This window comes from Alligator mississippiensis, chromosome 2, assembly GCF_030867095.1.
Source record: "Alligator mississippiensis isolate rAllMis1 chromosome 2, rAllMis1, whole genome shotgun sequence".
Classification (NCBI taxonomy): domain Eukaryota; kingdom Metazoa; phylum Chordata; order Crocodylia; family Alligatoridae; genus Alligator; species Alligator mississippiensis.
The window spans coordinates 141,425,024-141,441,367 of NC_081825.1; the positions used below are offsets into that span (position 1 = coordinate 141,425,024).

Sequence of the window (16,344 nt, forward strand, 5' to 3'; positions counted from 1 at the left end):
TACTCCTTGTGCTGGTGGTGCGATGGCTGGTGCGGAGCTTATGGTGGTGGCAGCAACCAGTCTTACTGCCCTGTTCTACCCCCCCTGCACTCCAACCCACCCACTTCACCACCAAGGCAGCTCCTGCTCATGCTGGTCTGGCCAGGCTGCAGCCCTGTGCCTGCACAAATCTGGAGGGGACACATGCCACACACCCCGCCCCCCCCCCCCCACAAACACACACTCACCAGCCCCACACACTGTGGGGCTGGGGCCTGCAAGGCTGTGGGTCAAGACTGGCTATCAATGTTTACAAATGGCTCCTGGTACAAAAAGGTTAAGAACCACTGATTTACAATGTGATTTAATCATATTAAAACCACATGCATACTTGGATAGTGATTATCTGTATTACCCTTATTTCAAGATAAGAATGTTCTCCAAATAAACAACCACAATCTGACTGATCATGTCACAGAAACCATCACTAAACTCCAGGGTGATGAACAAACTGAAGGGCATCAGATATTTCAAGTCCCCATACCTGGCTAGGAAGACCAAATTCCACTCACTCCCCTCTTAAATGTAAATCTGGTTGTAATCTCCAAGGAGATTCCAAGCAGTTAAATGGCTAACCAATGGCAAAGTATATGTATTCTTCACAGTGACCTTATCAAAGGCCTACTAATCGACAGAAAGATGTAAAAAAACCATCTGCTAAGGAAAAAAAAGTACCGGGGCCCCTAATGGGGAGATTATTCCAGTCTTAAAATTCTCCTCTCCTCAAGACCTTGAATTCAAGCTCTGCAAGAGGATAAGAGAGAACTTGGAATTGGGCTGAAGATCAATGGGGTAATAATCTGGGGAATGGGGTGGCAATTAGTTAGCTAGTTTCTTATTTAAAGAATCTGTCAAATGCGAGTACATAGCTATTTGAGAGCTGGTGGCAGGTTTTTGGGTAGACTTGATGAAGCTGGTCTTCCTAAAAGCACTGTGATGACTTGGAAGTCATCTTGGAAGAGACCAAACAAAGAACTCAGAACCAAGCAGCAGCCTTACTGGCATTGTAGACTTGAACTGAACCCATCCAATGTCTGCTAAACAAGGGTTGTACAGCAAGAGCCAATGTATGCCCAGGATGATCAGGAAGTTTGTGGCGTGGATCAGATCAAAGTAAAAATACCCAGTGGTCCTATGGGAGAAGATAGCAAGGAAGGACATCTGCCTTACAACTAGGCTTGATGACAGTAAGGACCTATTGATGGCCTTTATCATGTCAAGGGTAGCCTTACACTGTACTGGCATACAGTGGATCCCAACAAACTTCATATCCATAACAACTTCCAGAAGCCCCAAAGTCAATGTTCATGGCTGGAAGAAGTCAGCCATGGCAAAATGCCAAAGTCAAAGGAAGACCTGTAGATGTAGTGGAGTTGCCTCAATATGGTGGATGTACCCAAAACATCAACACAGGTACAGAATGGGAAAAGACTGGGCTTTGGCTTAGGTCCCTTCCCTGTGGCTGGCCTTGGGAGTTTCCTAGTCAAAGGATGGGTCAAACTACTTCTGAGGGCAGAATAAGGTAAAGTATCCCGGGTCCCCAAAGCAGAGACCAAGGCCATGTCCATAGCCCCAGCTCTTCGCTCCAGTGGAGAGCTAACATTGTGCTTACTCAACATGCATCAACTCAGGTGCTGAAGCTCAAAGCTTGCTCTGTTTGGATCCCTGGAGGGGTGAGGGCAAGAGGAAAGGATGAGAAGAAAAGAAAGGTGAAACTTCTCAACATCCCACACAAGAATTAAAGATTCCCTGTAGATGTTACTAGCACTTCAGGACTAGAGTAGGCTCTAGGCTACTTTCCCTCCACATATGTACTATATTGGGGATGACCCTGGGTTCAGGTTGCTGCTATTCATCAGCCTGTATAGGATAGGTATCCTCTGCAAAACCAGAGTTCCTAATGTGCACCTTCTATATAGCAACTACAGAGTTTGCTTTATCTACTGCATAGTAAATTCAATAATGGGGAAAGGTGAGTAATTAGCTGCACTAATTAAAAGCGCCTGCATGTCACATGCATCGGCAGCATAGCATGTCCCCATGCTGAGAAAATGGTGGCAGGGCGCTTTGAACTAAAGCACACTGAACGTGTTTTATTTCAAAGCGCACCGCCACCATTTTCTCAGTGCAGAGATGCGTTGTGCTGCTGACACACGTGATGTGCAAGGCTGCCAAAGCACATCAATTTATGTGCTCCAGCAGATGTTCAGCGCGTCGGAGCAGGCTCCCCATATATGTGTAAGTGCCTAAGGAGACTGGCTGCTGGGAACTGATAAGGATGGGGGATAGAAACTGGAAGCCAAGGAAGAATGGTGGCTGGTGGCAAACGGGGTTTTAAATTGAGACTGGATGAGGGAATTTGCATACATTACGATACAATTTTTAATTACATGCTTACCCTAGACTATTTCTTTCACTAGATACCTGCCCCATTCACTAGACAGAACAAGCCTGCTCTAGTGACATATCTAAGATGGGCTGTGAAGGAGTATGCTGTCCATAGGACTCTGGTTCTAGTTGACAAAAGGATGTCTATGCTGAATGAGGTGTAAAAAGGGTGTGCATGTTGAATAAGGCAGGGAACTGCAAGAATACAAAAGATGATCTGATATTTAAGGCTACTGAATTATGCCCTAGGAATCAGATTTTCTTTCTGCCTCTGCAACAGAGTATCTATATGATGCTGGACAAATACCTGAAATCAAATTTTTCATGGGTGGTTACTTCCACTGTTAAAAAAGTGTCAACAGGCAAATATGCCTGGTGATATCACTCTTAGTAATTTTATGCCACAGGGATCTGGCTATGCGAGACATAGAGAGAGAGACTTATATATTCAGCAAATATCCCAGCCGTAACACAAAAATGCAGTATTCTTCTCAAAATGTATAAAGTGAGATGGCTCCATTTCACTTTATAAAATGGGCAGGAAACAAAGGAAGCAACCAGGCTGGTTTAGATTGGAACCTATCTAGAATGATAAAACCAATGTTTTTCTTAGGTTAGAAGCAACTCACTCACCTTTGGAATTAAAATATCAAGGAGGTCCCGAGCATCTCAGAAATGTGTTTGCTGCAGAAGCTTCCAAAGTGTGATCAGTGAACTACAATATTATCTTAACTCCACTTCGAACCAGGAGACAATTTATTATTTTTTCTCTCTCTTTTTGAATAGCATTTCTTCTCTCCCGCAAAAAATCATTTGGCCAACATGTGTGTGTTCCAAAAAGAGCATGCTACTCTCAGGACAAAATAACGTGACTTTTGGCTGCCAATGACAAGTTTAGGACCCATTATTTAAAAATGTTTAAAAATAGGTTCCGAAAATCCACCAAGACTCTTCTTCAAAATGTGACATAGACTTTAAAGTATACATTTTTTTAAAATGGGGCTGTCAAGAAGGTACTGAACTTTCATGTTGCTGCTTAAGCAAGCGATCTCATTTTCAAAGCAGTTGAACACCCAGTAATATCCACTAACTTCAGTCTCTATCTTCTCCAAAGGACATAACTCTCTAGATATTATAACCCAATGTATTATTCAGTATGTTAGAATTCAGGGACTGGGCACAGTGCTATTTGGCCTTGAGACTCATTATGCATCTGGGATGTACTCAATATGGCTCCATCCACATGAGCAAATCCCCTTTTCACAAAGTAAATAATATGTCATATATTAACTTCTATAGTGATTTAACTGGAAGGGCTGCAATTATGTCACACTCCAATGATTTCTTCAACATCCTCTTAAAATCAAAGCAAGAGTAAACTGTGGTAAAGGATGATTACCTTGTATCTCTAATAAACAAGATTTTTAAAAAGGGAACATCAGGGATATTTTAATAAATTAATTTTTTTTGAAATGCTACCACTATATAATATTTTCATTTGTCTTGACAAGGAATTTATTATGTGCACCAACTACACTAACACATTTATTTGCATAGCATCTTTATGCACTCATGCACAAGCACCCTTATATATACTGTACACACATAAACCTATAGTTAGCAAAATTAGCTTAAATGTTTGGGCAGATAGATGTTTCTGTGCAATATTCTTGTTTGTTTTACTCTACAATCATAATAAAACCCATAAATTACAGTTAATCTTTGTTTGCAAAGATAACCACAATCTTGGGAGCGCTTTAGCAGATGTGTTTTGCTTTGTTCTGTTTTGGTTTTGTTTTGTATGTGCTCTCATCTTTTTTCCTCTATCCTAAAAACACTCTAGAAAGTATTAATACAGTATCAATGAAAACTGAAGATCATCTTTTAGCCGCAGGCAGACATCACCAGTGCAAGCTTCTCCATAGCACCAGGTTATCTGTTAAAACCTTGACCTGGAGGAACCACATCAAAGATAAGAAAGTACTTAAGAGTTCAGTGTCCATGTCCATTCTATCTTTGGCCCCTATGCTAAACAAAAAGAGGGTGACGGAGAGGATATCAGTGCCAGCTACCATCCTGTTTATGATGAGGACACCTACCCAGTAGGAACTAGATTCTGATTATCAACATATTTCACAAATGTTTCTATAATTAGAAAATAATTAATTTTAGTAATTTGATCTGCACTGAAACCACAGAACTAATATTAAAAGAATCCACACCCTTCAATTCTATGAACCACAAATCCCTAGCGGATGTCATATTCAAGAACTTTCCATTTTATCATTACATTCTGCAAAAGAAATCCTCATAAAAATAAGTAATGATGCAAAATACATGAATTTATAAATTGAGACTATAATAGTTACAGGTAAAATGTCTGACGAGTTTCTGCCAATAAATAAAGAGAAATATAAAAAACAAAGATACATTATTATAAAAAAAACACTCTGTGAGATCATAAGCTGCTATATAGGATAACTAGGTATATACAGCAATACCAGTTTGGCTCAGGTGCTCACAATTTCTTATGCTATCAGCTCTAAATTTCAGGTAATTTGAATGGATTAAAAAAATACATTTTTCAGAAATCTGACAAAATAATCTTGCACTGTTACAGGACCTGAAAGCCACATTCTAAAATAGAATACTTTTCAACTGGACAGCCTTATCCTTATGAAGAATACTTTTTACTTAAATTAATATTTTGCACCCAAACATTGAAAACGATAAAAAAAAAGTCTCAAAATAGCCTTCTCTGTGCCTATGTGGATTCACTTAATTTAGCAGATAAATTTGGTTGGTTGTACACATTTCCATGACACTGCCTACTGTGAAGATAAAGGATACAGTCTTAACAATTAGCAGAATGTCTTATCGTTTTCAAATGTAAATCACCTTACAGGCATACTTGTATATGTAGTGACATTTAAACAAATAAGCTAATTTATTACTTAAACATCAACCTTATTTAATTTTATCTGTGATATACTTTTTTTAGTTTTGGACAGAATTCAGATTTATACAAGAGCTGCCATACCATGTAAACAATGGAAACTGAGTACTATTTTCTTGCATGTAATTTGGATTTTAGAGAGCTAAAAATTCTAGGCAGCACAGGGAGTCATCTTCTTGTTGATCTGAGGCCAAAGGCAGACTTGTGACTTCCATCAGTAGCTACAGGGCCCAATTACTCACCCAGAAATGCACTGCTGTGTGCCTTAGTGCTTAACTATAATAAACTAGTATATCATTAATATTTAAACAATACTTTATCTAAGCAGTCCTGTTTTTTATTTTGTGTGTCATTCATATATATATGACACACAAAATAAAAAACAGGATCACTTAGATGCATGGAACTAAATCTAAAACTAAAAAAAGTATATCACAGATAAAATTAAATAAGGTTGATGTTTAGGTAGTAAATTAGCTTATATTTGTTTAAATGTCACTACATACACAAGTATGCCTGTGTGTGAGTGTGTATCTCTCTCTATTTATAATATATATATTGGGTTTATTTATTTATTTATTTATTTATTTGAGAGAGAGAGAGAGAGAGAGAGAGAGAGAGAGAGAGAATTCCATGCAACCAACACACACACACACACACAAAACCTGTTTTCTACATTTTTTTAAGACAGGGAAAATGCACCATTGAATCCCATACCAAGTCAAAAATAAAGCAGTGATTTCTTTTCATGGGTATTAAAATTAAACAACCTGCCCCCTCAAGATTCAAAAGTATTCAATTATTGATAACAACTTTAAAAATTTAAAAGTATTATTCTACATCTTGTAGTTAGAAGACATTTAAAATTTTCTATTGAAAATGATTACTTCTCATTTAAGAACTGCTACTCGTGGCTATGCTGACAGACTTTACAGACATATTTCCACAAATGAAGCAACAGGATAGTAGTCAACACAATGTTCACTTACTAAAGGCAAGGTTTGGGGTATTTTCCCTTCTATAAAACGTGGGCCAGACTGGTGGCTAGACTATATCAGCATATCTCCACTGACTTCAGTGAAGCTCTGCCAGTTCGTACGAGCTGAGGGATTGGGTCAGCGCTCTCATTACATCGAAAGATATTACACAGAAAATACTTTGAAGAAAAATAAGAATGCAAAATGCATGTTTTTTCAAACCCCAACTGCCTCTCTACCTGGATTAGCTCAAAAGCTCGAGAATCTGATGCATGGTTCCACGCAACATATTTTTTTAAACCGTGTATATTAAAAATATTTTGGTATATACTTCAGGAACAGTCAAAGTTTGTACGCCTAATAGGCTAGACAGATCTGTGTCTGCTAGTAGTGTGACTGTCTAAAATATCACAAATCACATGACATGAACAACATAAAGCACAGAAATCAGATAGCTGCACATCATATAATTTACATGAACCTATCCTAAAAATCCCTGCCACCTATTCTGCCTTCACTGTAAATGTCCCCCCAACACCCAATTCCTATCTAACCTTTATTTCTTTCCATATACCTAGTAAATAAAATCACAGCCAACCCAAACAGCATAATGTCAAAGTTAAGAAAATGCATTATGCGCTAATCTCATTAAGATGCTGTCATCTGTAACTTGGAGGGTATTAAGAACTGCGAATGCCAACTTCCAAAAACAACGTCAAAAACATGACCATAAAGTATAGAGTGTGGTAACAAGCAAACCTTTGCTTCTTTACTGATTTTTTAAATCTAAACTGGGATACTCTGTTCTTCGTATGAAAGGCTGTACAGTTTTATTTTACAAACAATCCAGCACCTGACATTTAAGAAAAGGCATACTCAAAATACATGGTTCACTGGCTCTGTTGATCTGTCACAAGTGCCAATATCAAGTACAGCAGCATTTAGTTTCATGGTGAACAGACATTAATTAGAATTCAACCATATAAACTGCCTTGATTTAAACACCTGCATTTTGAAATGTCTTTAAATATACCTTTCTAAAACATTAAAAATACAGAATATTAACTTACTTTGCGCCCATCACTTGCATGGCAGTTCACATTTAAAGGAGTCAATAAAGCCATTAGTTTTTCTTCATTACCGCTCCTGCAAATGGGAGAGGGGAAAGGGAGACAGGAGAACAAGACATGTCTTTTTGTGAAAGATCTAATAAGGAGTTTCATATTAATATCCACTATAAGAATATTTGCCACTCTGTATGCGCAATATGTACCTGCCAAATTATCTCGCAATTGTTTTTAAACCTGCTGATAAAATGCAAAATATTCTTCTATTTTCTATCAAACATACTACAGTACATCATACAAAAGCATCTCTTAATATCCATCTTCAACATTATAATTAATCTTTCCTTTAGCTTGTTTTACTATCTGCTGAAAGCCATCTTCTGAATTAAATGTTATCTATTATTTTTCAGAGCATAAGTCTCATAACATTCTAAATAGCTATAAAACCATTTAAAACAATACTGAAAGGCAAATACAGTGTAAGCGTAACTATTTTATAAGCTGTCAGAAGGAAAGATGAATGCATTTCTAGAATATCAGATTAAACTTTACACCTCTTGTTCAAGCTTTCCTACGCTGTGTTTGGGTAGGAAACGGTCTGAAAATAAGCTTTAATACAGCGAAATTAAAAAAAAAAAAAAAAAAAAAGCAAAATACTCCAACAATATGTAATCTGCACCTAAAAAGAACAGTCGCTAAATGGGATTTCTAGCAGCTTAAGGCAAGAACTCATTTAATATTAACCTTATTACCACCATATTCGGGGATTTCAATTAAACAAACAGACTTTTGTATGTGACAGACTGTAAAGTAGGAAGAGATTTATGCTAATTAAGTGGTTTGCCTGCATCATTTCATAGAAAGGCAGTAACAAAACGTTACAGTGTAAAAGATCCTTTTTCCTCTTCCTTTCCCACTCCAAAATATATGCTTTACATTATAAGCAGTACTCACCTAGCAGCTTCCAAGAGTTCGTCCTTCTTGTATTCACCTAAATGATTGCAAAATATCATGCTGTTAGCATTTGGCAGAAGACAGATTAAGAAATGCAGTAGGAAGCAAATACAGAATTAAAACAGAGAAGAGGAGAAAAAAAAAAAGAGCCCACACCCCGCTGGGTGATGGAGCTGTGACGTTAGCCAGCTTGTGAAGGCAGCATCACCAGCGCCTTGGAGACGGGCAGCAAATTGACGCAGCTTCTTGTCCAATCCTCAGATGAAATGGCTTTCTTCAGACAACCAATGAATGCCAAATCTTGTGTCCAGAAACACATTCCCTCTGATAACAGCATGCCAGCTGAAGACAATGTCCCCTCCCCCACTTTCCTATTCAGTATGTCACAGTATACTTGTGAAGCATAATAAATTCTGAGACAAAAGCAAGGCAGTATGGGTCTTTAAAAGGTACAAATTACCAGTCTCTGAGGCACTCGCTAGTTTGTTTGAATGGTAATATTAAACTTCAATGAGTCCTTAAAAAGAGCAATAGCTCACAGTAGTGCAAAAAATTAAAAATATCAAAAATCCTGATCTTTGTTTTAGTCTTCAGGAAAATCATACTTTTTACAAATATAAAATGTGGATAAAAGGACATGAACATCTGGAAGGTGGAATTACTAAGCCTACAATTAAACATATCAAATATATCTGTAAATCATAAATTGTCAAATTTATAAAACAAAAACAAAAAAACTTCATGGGAATGATTGCGATAAATGTTAAAATAACACCTGAATATCTTAAAAGCAGCACAAAGCAAAGACATTATTCTGGCACATAAGTACAAATGAGTAACATTTCTAAGTTAACTAACCTGAATCAAAATGGCACTTTCATTACAAATTGTGAAGTGAATTTATATTTGGAATTTAGAAAGCTCATTTTAAAATATCTTCATAAAACCACTAAAAGAAGAACGTTCCAGCAACATTAACGGAGAGCTTGAAATGTTTAGTAGACACAGCAGCCAGAAGACTAATGCAAATAATCAAAGGTAGATATGAAAAAAAAATGGGAGACAGGTTTTTTCTCCATAAGTGAAGTAGAGAATTAAAGCTGTATTGAGAACCTACACTACCACCTTCCTTTGTTATTGATGCCTAGTGAAGCTACCATTAACTTTAAAAAAAATCCGTCAAGAGAATGATGAGGCAGCTGACATATTGAAAAACTCCTTAAAGATCAGAGTTCTCCTCACTCTTTACCTCCCCAGCTAACAGCCATGAGTCTTCCCTCCTGAACAACTTACTACTCTGACATCACTTAAAGCTTTTCTAATCACCAGCAGATGACATCTGAATTGCTCTTTTCAACTTCATTATTACAGAAGAGCCAGTGAATTGCAGCAGCAAAAAAGGCTAAATACAGATATTCACTTCTACTGGAAGAAATTTCTTCCAGTAGAAAGTTAGCCTGGGTGCTGGGCTGTACATAAGTACTTCACAGGCAACCTCTCCAGCCAGGGGGCAGAAAAGGGTTGCTCCCTGGGCCACCTCCCACTACCCTTTTGGGAGCCAATTGATAGCCTGTCTTCTCCCCTGCCAAGTGGTACTTGGCAGCTGCTGATTGGCAGGAGGGGGGTATTCTCTCATGGTGGGAACCCTCTCAGTTTTCCCCTTGTTCCTTGAGCTCTTTTGGGCTGACTCAGGGGTAACCTTCAGCCACTGCAGCAAGGCTCTGGGAGTCTTGAGGCACAGGAGCTTGCCTCACGCCACACTGCTCTGGACTGACCAACAGCAGTGCGTGGTGAGGTAGGGGCAGTTTGCTGCAAGACATGGCAGCCTTTGCTGCAAGACATGGCACCCCACACTGCTTTAGGTCAGCAAGGTGGTATGGGCAGAAAGAGGAAGCTGGAGAGGCCAGGAGTCAGGCTGGGAAAAGCCTCTGCATGCCTGGCTCCCAGACCCTCTGGCTTTCCCTTGTCCCCTGCCACTCAGACGGATGGGAGTGGCAGTGATTTAAAGGTTAGTCACTGGGTGGCTCAGCTGGATGCCTGGGTGCGAGGGGGAGCTGGTAATGGAGATGTTTCCTAGAGCTTCACTCCCAGATGCCAGTTTCTAAATCGCTGTCCTGGTGCTCAGCTGGGCAACAGGAACTGCAAAGGGGAGCTGGCAAAACCCCCTGTCCCTTCCTGAAACTGGGGACTGCCTTGTTTGGGAGAGGCAAGGAATACTGGTTGCTACTCCCCTCCCCTCGCAAACTACAGGAGGTAGGAAGCAGTTGCCTCTACACCTTCTCAAGACTGGGGTGACCCCAGTCTCAATAAAGCAGGGAGCCTTTCCCCCAGGAGAAGTTAAGATGGGGGAAAGCATATAGACATTCAGTCTTCCAGAAGACACTTGCCCAGGAGCAATTTATTCTGTTTTTTTGCCACACTTTTCCTCTCTGAGTGGCCAGCCATTTTTGTTCTCCAGGAGAAATAGCCTGAACATCTGTACACTTTTGATTTCTATCAAGAGAATGGCAATTCTCCTACAAGAAAATGAACATTCATACCTGGCCAACATCTTTATGACAAAGTTAAAATCAACAAGTGTGGCATTGAATTTGATTATTAGGGGAACAAGATTAGGTTCATTTTTGGAAGAGTCTATCCACCGTGGCCCTTTGGCAATGAAGACATGAAGGCTGAAAAAAAAAAAGTAAAGTGTGACAGCTTGTTTCCCTACTGTCCTGCAAGCTCAACAAGAGAAGTTTCCTGCATGTATTTTTTATGCCATGACATGCTCCCTATTTTGGCTTACTGAAGACAAAAAAATGCTCGACAAAACTAGAATGCTTTACACCAATGGAAAATGAATAGCACCAACTGGCTTGTGAATAAAATATTTACATTTTGTTATACTATGTAACTAGATTTCTTTTATGAGAATTATGAAAAAATATCATTTATATTACTGTAATGTTGGTGGCCATATTCAGATTGAGGAAACATCTTGCAGTGTCACCTCTTGGCTTTGACACAACACCCCCCATAATGGTGTATGTATACGCCACAAAAAACTGCACCAAACAGCATGAATACAAAGACATATTAATATTGAACAGAAACTTAAAATAAGATCTCAATTCAAAATACAGTTTTTAGTATAACTAAGCAAATCAACTAAATTTCTAAAAATCATTGCTATTTAAAGATAGGGCTTGATGTCAAAACTAAGGACATGGGATTTTTAAAACCTGTCACAGCTTTCCTGAACTATGTTACAGCTTAGAAAAAGAGCTTCTTGTACATAACTACCACTTTATTGTGCTAAGAAAATTTCCAATACAAAGACTGTATTTTGCAAACAATGAAAAGAGAAAGCCCTGCAAACCCTCGTTATGCTGTAGCATCAAATTATACAAGAAAACAGACTCAGACTGCATCATTTGGCTGAAGCTATACAATGATAAATTTAGTTTGCAGAGTATTTCTGATAGACATACATGCCTGTGTTATGGATTAATTTAAAATCTAGAATGGAAATAAAATAAAATGAGAGCACCAGCCTCAGACAATGATTTAAACATAAAAAATGGACTGATTTGGACCAATATAAGAACACAATTAAAAAATACCCCTTAGATGGGCTGAGATGTATAGCTTCACAAAAAGTGATGTTCAGTTTTCAGAGGATTTTAGCTAGTGTAGTACAAACTGCTCTTTGAAGTACTTCAGTAATTCTCAGCTTGCAAGAGATAGAAAGTCCTTCCAACCACAGGGTCAATGCTGATGATTTTGGCAGAAACATTCCAGAGGGAGCACAGGACCTGGGCTGGGGGTACGAGTGCTAAGATTGTCAGATTTTGGCATTAAGAATCAGAAGTAAAACTGTAGCTAGACGCAGTGCTGCAAATAATTTTAGCCCATCCCTTAGCCAAGACCTTGTATTAGATGCCATTTCCACCCACAGGATTAGATTTATCCGTTCATTTGCATGCTTTATCCACCATAACCAGAAAAAAGGAAACCAGAGATTTTACAGCTAAACCCACCAAACCTCCGCTATGTACCAACCCCCCAACTGTTTCCTGTATGTTCCCAAATGAAAAAAAATCCCTTCACCAAGCTACCAAGAGTTCCATCTCCTACACTTTTAACTTGCATAATGCAGCTATGGATCATTAATGTAAAATGAGTTGTGCTAACAACTGCAGGGCAGCAAAAAGTAAAAGTAATTATATAATTCTAAAAGAATAAAAGGAATAAATAATCATATTATTTGCAGATATATTTACCAAACTTTGACATTTCAAGTTTTATTTTACTTGAAGCTTCTGCAGAATATTAGCTGCTGCAGATTCAGCAGAGAAGTGTTGCAGAAACTGAGCCAGCATCTCCTGAACACATTCTAGCATCCACAACATCATGCCCCAAAAACACTCCACTAGTAGTATAAACAATTTTTAATATAATATCCTAGAGAATACTAAAATAATCAGTGATCCAGAACATTTCCTAGCCAAACAACTTTAAACTTTTGATGCAAAAAACTTAAATTGTAGCTGATGGCTGTTAGCTGCAGAACTGCCTGAGCATATGGGATTAGGTTATAGTGCTGCATGCTTTCCTTTAAAATACATTCATACCAGGAAAATGGTGATTTTTCTCTGCGTTAGTTAACATGTAGCAAAATCATTACATGAACAAGGCATTTGTAGTTTTATCTTGCATTAACACTAGTGTTTACCTAGACCTGTTTATTTGTTAAAACTGTTTGGCCCACACTTGGATTTTATGATGAGTTATTTATGACAAGCAAGTTGTTGTTATTTTAACTAGTCAGGATAATCAAATATTAGCATTTGATTATGCATGGTTGGAGCCAGGCAGTTGCACCCAAAGATAATAACAAAAAATAATAAAATATATTATTTTTCTAGGAATTGGGAAAACTGGGCTTGTCTACATGTGCAATTAATGCAACATAATAAACTCCGGTGCAGTTTGCACTGGAGTTTATTGCTCCTGGGTACTGAGTTTGCACGTGTGCCTGGGAGTGTAGCATGCTGAGATGGGACAGTACAGCCCGGGGCTGCTCCAACCTGGCTCAGCATGCTGCAGAAGAGCTGGCTGGGGCACGAGGGTGCTAGTGTGGGGCTACCTAACAGGCAGCCCTGCACCATACCACCCTCGTGCCCCAGCCAGTCCTAGTCACTATTTACATGCACACTGAGGTGCACTAAATAATGCTGCTACAGGATAGTACTTGTGTTGGGCAGTACTATCCTACAGTGGAGTTAATTAGTTTACTCCGGCCTAATAGTATCGCATATGTAGATGGTGACGCTTCATGGCACAGCTAATTAGTCAGCTCCACAGTAAAGTGTCTCGTGTAAATGAGCCCATTAAGGAGGATAAATAATTTCATCCTGTTGGCATCTAATATATATTTCTGGGAGTGTGGCCCATTTTTACTGGCTGATTTATGTCATATTGAATGAAACAGTTTGAATGTTTGTAATGGTTACCCATTAGCCAGTTTCAGGAAGAAGATAAGATTTATCTCCTTATCTAGGTCATTGTTTTGGACTACGTGTGAAAGATCCAGACTTTGCTTAAAGTTTTAACTCTTGAATTTTATCTTTAGAAGTCTTTTACAAAGAGAACCTGAAAATTGACCCTTCAGCAAATATCCTGAGTTCCGAGAGATCAAACCCTAGAGCCTTTTGACCAGATTGGTAAGAAAAGGTCACTTGCAGTGGTATGGAAGTCCCCCAAAGTAATTAAAATGATCAACAAAATAAACTAATTACTAAGCAAAAGAATCTGTTGAGTAAGATCCGAGCCCAAATTTGGGGGTAATGACAGGTTTGAGTAGGAGGAGCCCAAGACGGTAACTCACTCAATAAAAACTGTAACTTACTCTCCCAAATTGGAGGTGACTATACTTGCAGAATAACGAAGGAAGAATCGCAAGTGTAGGCCAGATCAGACTGATCACCTGAACCACCCTCTCCGTGAACACGAATCTCTTAGTTCACGCTGAAGCTGCAGAGCGCCCAAAAGGGACTGAAAGAAGGGGACTTAGTCCTATCAGTATTGAGGCCAGCCCATTGAATCGTATTGCTGAGGCGAACCCATTGAATCGTACTACTGAGGCCAACCCATTAAATTGTACTACTGAGGAATGAAACTATATTTAGGTGTCTGGCTTCTCGGAATTCTAGGATTGTAAGTATATTATGAAAAATAATAGTATTGATTCAAATTTAACTTTTAGTTGTAATTGTAGTTGTTTTTGTAATACTAATTCTTATAGCATTGTTTGGGAAGGAAGTGCATTCGGATCATTGTTTCTGATATATGTAATTATTGTGTTCTTAATGTTTGTGGTGTTTCTTAAAGCTAAGCAGTGTTATATACGTAGCAAAGAATTTTAAAATAAAATTGCGTTGTATGAATTAAGTGTGTAATCATTGTGAAATCGTGCAATCAATACGACCCCAGCCAGTGCATCAAAACGAATCAGTAAATTGTGTGGGATTTTCTCTATTCCATAACCCACTAGAGACAATTTAGTTAAGTGTTAATTCCTATTTTATTATATGAAGATAAGTATACAAAAAAATCTGCTGATACACAGCAAAAATCAGAGAACAAAGATGAGAAAATTTTTTGTCGATTTCAAAGAGTAAATAAAATATTAGCATTTTCTCCTTCATACTGAATTGGAACTGGATTTTTTAAAGTTTTCTTTAAACAAATTACATTAAGGACTGAGATCCCAAATCCTTGATAATGGCAATTTGTTTTAAACATCTTTGAAAAGAACAGAACTCAGCATGCAGTGGTAAGCCTGTAACTATAGGTCTGGATCTTGGAATGGAGATCCATACACTGAGCCCAACTGATATGAACCTCTCACTGATCTTCAAATGTGCTGATCACCTGTGAGCCCCTGTTCATGTAAAATGTAGTTCTCGCAGGTTTAGCACTTTTGAAAGTCAGGAGTCAAATCCTACCCTTATGGAAGTCAATGGGAATTTGACTTATGACTTCCTTGGACCAAGATTTCGATCTCAATCACTTATTCCAAAGTTGAATAAAATGAGAATGTCTCTCTTTAGGCTCTGATTTTTTAAAAATATGTCCAAGTGTTTTATTAGTGCAAGTTTGGAGTTGACACTGTGCTCATGAGTGTTGTACCTTCAGTTGAACTATGCAGATACTGATAAATCTTTACACAACAGAACTGCCATGTACCCTACACGTTACAGCAGTCGTTTAAAAAACATTTTGGAACCATCATGTCCTTCTGCTTGTAAGTTATCTTAAATTATCATGAGTTCAAACAAGGAGATTAGGAAAAAAAATCCTTAAAAATATACTGATCTTAGACTCTAATATACCAAGATCTTGCAGATAAAGAAGTTAGTAGAGCTATCTTTAAAAGAAAAACTGGTATTTTAAATGTGTTTTTGGTAGTGCAAGAGTGATGTTGTAGTTGTGACTGCCCAGAAATTATGCAAGAGGCAAGCATTTCTTAGGGTGATATCTTTTATTGGATTAATTATGTAGCCGGGATAGAATTAAATAAGCTTTCCAAAGCAAGACATTCTCCATGAGGTCTCAGGGGATAGGGGCATAAATAAGCGCGGGAAGGGAGTCGAAGCTTGCCCTGCCTGAGGCTCCAAGGCAGGACTTGAATGTGAGGAGCCCTGACAAACAAATGTCTTCCATTCAAAAGCTTGTCTAACTTTATCCCAACTACATATTTAATGAAAACATTTTTGGTGCTTTTTTAAAAAAAGTGTTCATTTGTTAAATAAAACTGGGAGCAATTAGGGTCCCTAGCACAGGTACTTTATGCACTTTTAAAAATAAGATAATAATAATAACATAAAATTTGTCACATAATTTCAAAGTTCACTTTAAGGAACGGATGAACACAAATCCACTAAAATATTAAATTCCCACTTCCCTGAGTGACCGT

The 16,344-nt window shown here is 38.2% G+C and overlaps 1 protein-coding gene across 1 annotated transcript in view; it reads right to left on the bottom strand.

Moving 5' to 3' along the window:
• The window catches only part of TNKS (tankyrase), a 255,631-nt gene that overhangs the window by 97,556 nt on the left and 141,731 nt on the right, over positions 1-16,344 (bottom strand). The window contains exons 4-5 of the mRNA XM_059722215.1: positions 8,382-8,418; positions 7,431-7,506 (exon numbers count right to left, since the gene is read on the bottom strand). Of these exons, the coding sequence (XP_059578198.1) occupies positions 7,431-7,506; positions 8,382-8,418 (113 nt within the window). The remainder of the gene's footprint in view (positions 1-7,430; positions 7,507-8,381; positions 8,419-16,344) is intronic.